Source organism: Morone saxatilis, unplaced genomic scaffold (assembly GCF_004916995.1).
Source record: "Morone saxatilis isolate NCDOM2014 unplaced genomic scaffold, NCSU_SB_2.0 Contig24, whole genome shotgun sequence".
NCBI classification, from domain to species: Eukaryota; Metazoa; Chordata; class Actinopteri; family Moronidae; genus Morone; species Morone saxatilis.
Genome location: NW_023339807.1, coordinates 15403773 through 15407697, shown reverse-complemented (window position 1 = coordinate 15407697; position 3925 = coordinate 15403773). Strand labels below are relative to the sequence as shown.

At 39.2% G+C, this 3925-nt stretch overlaps 1 protein-coding gene across 1 annotated transcript in view; it reads right to left on the bottom strand.

Moving 5' to 3' along the window:
* Positions 1–2437: 2437 nt before the first annotated feature.
* slc50a1 (solute carrier family 50 member 1) overlaps positions 2438–3925 on the bottom strand; it is a 3734-nt gene continuing 2246 nt past the window's right edge. Inside the window, exons 5-6 of the mRNA XM_035672791.1 lie at positions 3699–3818; positions 2438–3591 (exon numbers count right to left, since the gene is read on the bottom strand). Of these exons, the coding sequence (XP_035528684.1) occupies positions 3484–3591; positions 3699–3818 (228 nt within the window). The 3' untranslated portion in view covers positions 2438–3483. The remainder of the gene's footprint in view (positions 3592–3698; positions 3819–3925) is intronic.

Genomic DNA, 3925 nt, shown 5'->3' with positions numbered 1-3925 from the left:
TGTGTGTGTGTGTGTGAGTAGAGGAGGAACAATAGCTGGCCATGGGAATAATTAGATAAACAAGTCGAGGGACGAGGGCGACAGAGAAGGCTGGGAAGGGTGAGGGGCTGACAGGAAAACTGATAGAAGCACATTCCTTCTTTCCCTCTTCTTCTCTTCAAAACAGCAGCTGGGACAGGTGTGGTTTTACTGATGGTAGAAAGTGCACAAGCTGCTGACTGCCCCCCAGTGTGTATGCCGTGTGTGTGTGTGTGTGTGTGTTTATATGCTGAGTATGCACACTGTCTGGCTGCAGACTGCATGTTAGCAGAGACTTTGTTGTGTGTAATTACGGGGGAAACAAAACCCATAGATCCGAATTCGCCCCACAATGACAAAAATAGACATCTGAATGCACACATGGTGTTTGTGGGGGAGAGATTGTGGGAGTGTCTGTGTAAAAGACAGCATACTGTACATATAATGTGTATATGCCTATGATTAATAGGATGTGTGCAAACATATTAAAGTCAACGTGTGTGCGTGTGTGTGTGTTGTTTAAAGAGACTCTACTACAGGAAACAGAGGGATCCTGTTTGTGAGTTGTACTCATTGTTCAGCTGATTACGCCCCCTCAGTACCCTTACTCCTTCACACACACACACGCCTACAAAACATAGGACCTCTGTCTCTATTTGGCTGTCGACCAAAGACGTGTACACATCAGGGTAAGGACCATGCTTTGATTTCCTGCCTAACACTTAACATGTTGTCTCTTTACAATAAAGCCCCAGTTTATAATGAGGGGAGTGTCCGGCCAGTCTATCTGACTCCATACATTGTCTCTCCAACCTCATTAAATTGTGTCTCTTTTCACTAGAAGAATAGACAACACCCAATACTCCCTTATCTTCTCCTGGACTCATCGTTTACTCATTTTTCTTCCCTCTACCTTCCTGTTCCTCCTAAATGACTAATTTCTACTCACATGGCCCCCCACTTTATCTCTTATCAAGGTTGTTTATCATAACATATTTATGGTCAAGAGCAGACCTGAATCTGACTCACTCGTCTGCACTATCCTGTCTCTATTGGGTTTTTTTATAATACACTTGTTGAAACTGAACTTTCATTATAACTTAATTACACAATAACAAGAGAAATCCATAGAATTCCCTTATGGTCCCTAGAATTTACCCTTTCCTTCTGCTTTATCATCTCCAACTCATATTCTTAGCCATTAACGCTGGCTCTGGTATACCACAAAGGTCCAAACTTAAATATCTCAACAACCATTGGATAGCATGTCATAAAATTCTGTACACACCCTTGGTCCGCAGAGGATGAATCCTACTGATTCCCTGACTTTTTCTTTCGTGCCACCAGCCGATCACAGTCTTTCTCTATCCCGAGAAATATCTCAACATCTACGGGTTGGATTGGCAAATAAATTGTGTACAGTTCACTGACTGACTATGATGAGGTTCACATTTATGATTCAGAGGAAAATTACTCCATTAGTGTTGTATGGAAGACTCATGTCTCCCTCAGGATAAATTTTGGTGACGTAATGATCTTTTATCTACCATCATCAGAGTAAAATTTTAATTTGTCCAATACTTTTTTATGACCAAATAACCAAGAGACTAATGACATTCCCATCAACCTAAGCTGTACTTTGGTGCTAAATGCTAAATTAAGACAGTGAACATGGTTAACATTAATACTTTATACATATACTAAAAAGAAATTGTCATTGTGAGCATATTAGCATGCTGACATGGCTGGTAGCATGGCTGTAGATTCTTAGTGTTGGTTTATTAAACATCGTATTACAACAGAACTAGAGAACAAGCTAACCTAAATTTCTCCTTTGAATTGTTTTATTCTTGTTCCAGGTTTTACTGTTTCCTACCTCATTTATACATTCTTCTCTGCTCAAAAATGTCCCCTTTTCTTTCTTGTTCCTTCTTTCAACTGTAGCTCATTTATCTCCCACCTCCAGTCCTCTCAGCTTAGCTTTTCTACATAACACTCAATTCCAGCACAATACAGTGTTGTGTCTGTGTGTTCTGTCAGGCGCAGGCTCTTTGAGCTCAGGAAGAGAGGCCAATGTAACACACACACACACGGGATGAGAACCTCTGGCGTGGCCTTTCCCACCACTGCCCTCTCTGTATCAACACACTCACACAAACAAGCTTGTTCACACTGCTGCACCATCAAACAAGCTTTTGTCTCTTCTTGCACAACCACCCCAATCACACACACACACACACACACACACACACACTTATCTCCATCTGCATGTAAGCTCATTACTGCGTCCAAAACAAAACCTCCAAACTACAGCACAAATCTACTTCAAAGTGTCAAGTGCAGCTTCCTCACAACAAAATCTTTCATGTCCACCATGTTCACAACTTAACAAGCAATCAGCGAATAAAAGTCATTGATGTTTAAAGTAAAAATTTATTTACATGGCACCTTTAAAGATCTTACATCCTTTAGAAGTGTAGTAAATCAGCATTGACACTCGGCTGTTTAATTTGCATAACATATGTCCTTATTACAGATAATAATGAGGAGACTAAACAAAACTCTATTACCCATAAAAACCAGCCACCAGAAAAACAATTACAATCATTTATTCTTGTAAAAAAAAAACCTGTGGTGTTAATTTATTTTCTAATTTTATTTAATCCCATATACAAGAGCTTACAAAAATAGCATTAACAATGTAAGTAGACAATATATGATCTTGGACATAAGCAAACATACACATTCTGTATCAAAAAGACGTAAAATATGTAGAAAACAATTCTGAACAAATATAATTTACTGCCACTGATATGACTCAATATTCTGTCAGCATGGCGATAGAGGCATGAGTTCAACCTCTAAAGAGATATGAAATCATCATTGCCTCACCAGACTGTGGAGAAAATATCAAACTATATACTACCTTATTCCATACATGAGTACCAGAGACCAAAGCCTCTATATGTAACATGAAAATAGCAGCCAACAAGTGACAACTCCACAAAATCTTTGGCTAGTATGAGGTGAGGGAGATTCAATCCAATTCACTGGGTTGTGAACAGAGAGCAAGACATGTTGGTAGATCAGAAAATGCCGTTAATCTTTAAAGGCAAACACGTTCTAACAGAAAGCACTTGAAGGACACGGAGAAGAGACACAGCTCACAAATTTAACAAATGCAGAAAACGCCCCGAAAAACACAAAAATGATGACATCATAGTTTTTCCCCACCCAACTGAGTAACTGATACACTTCCCTGAAATGATAAAGTCAATAGACATTACGTCCACACCGTCAGTGGTGTCATCCAATGACAGCTTCCTCCATGTAACTCCGTCTCTCTGTATGATAAAAAAAAGACGAGTGATGGGAGAGCTTTGCTGCGGTCCTCCATGGATTCAACAGATCCGCAAACCCTTTTATTTTTCTTAACTGAGTATGTGTGTATGTATATATATAATCTCATATATGCATAGGCTTATAGGAAGGTGAGCTTTGATTGACAGATGCAAATCTCCAAAACAGATAAAATCTGATGAGGCTGGTGAAGATTCCCGGCGTGTTCGGAACCTGGAATGAACGGAAACAGGAAGAAGATTATAGCTTTAATTTCATTTTAATGAAGAAACTGTGTTTACAGGTGTGATTCATGTGCATGTTCTCTCCGCCTGTCTTACCACAATATAGTTGTCCTTCAACTGAAGACCGTAGAGGACCCAGGAAGTTGAAGTGAATAAAGTGGCTACAGTCAGAGGGAAGGACAAGCACTTCACATTACCACTACGCACTATTTCTACCTAAAAAGGAAGAGGATAACAACAATTAGTTAACAAAAACAAAAAAGCTGTTTTAATAATAAAGTGAGTTTTTATATTATATACAATGGATCAAATCACTATGTGTA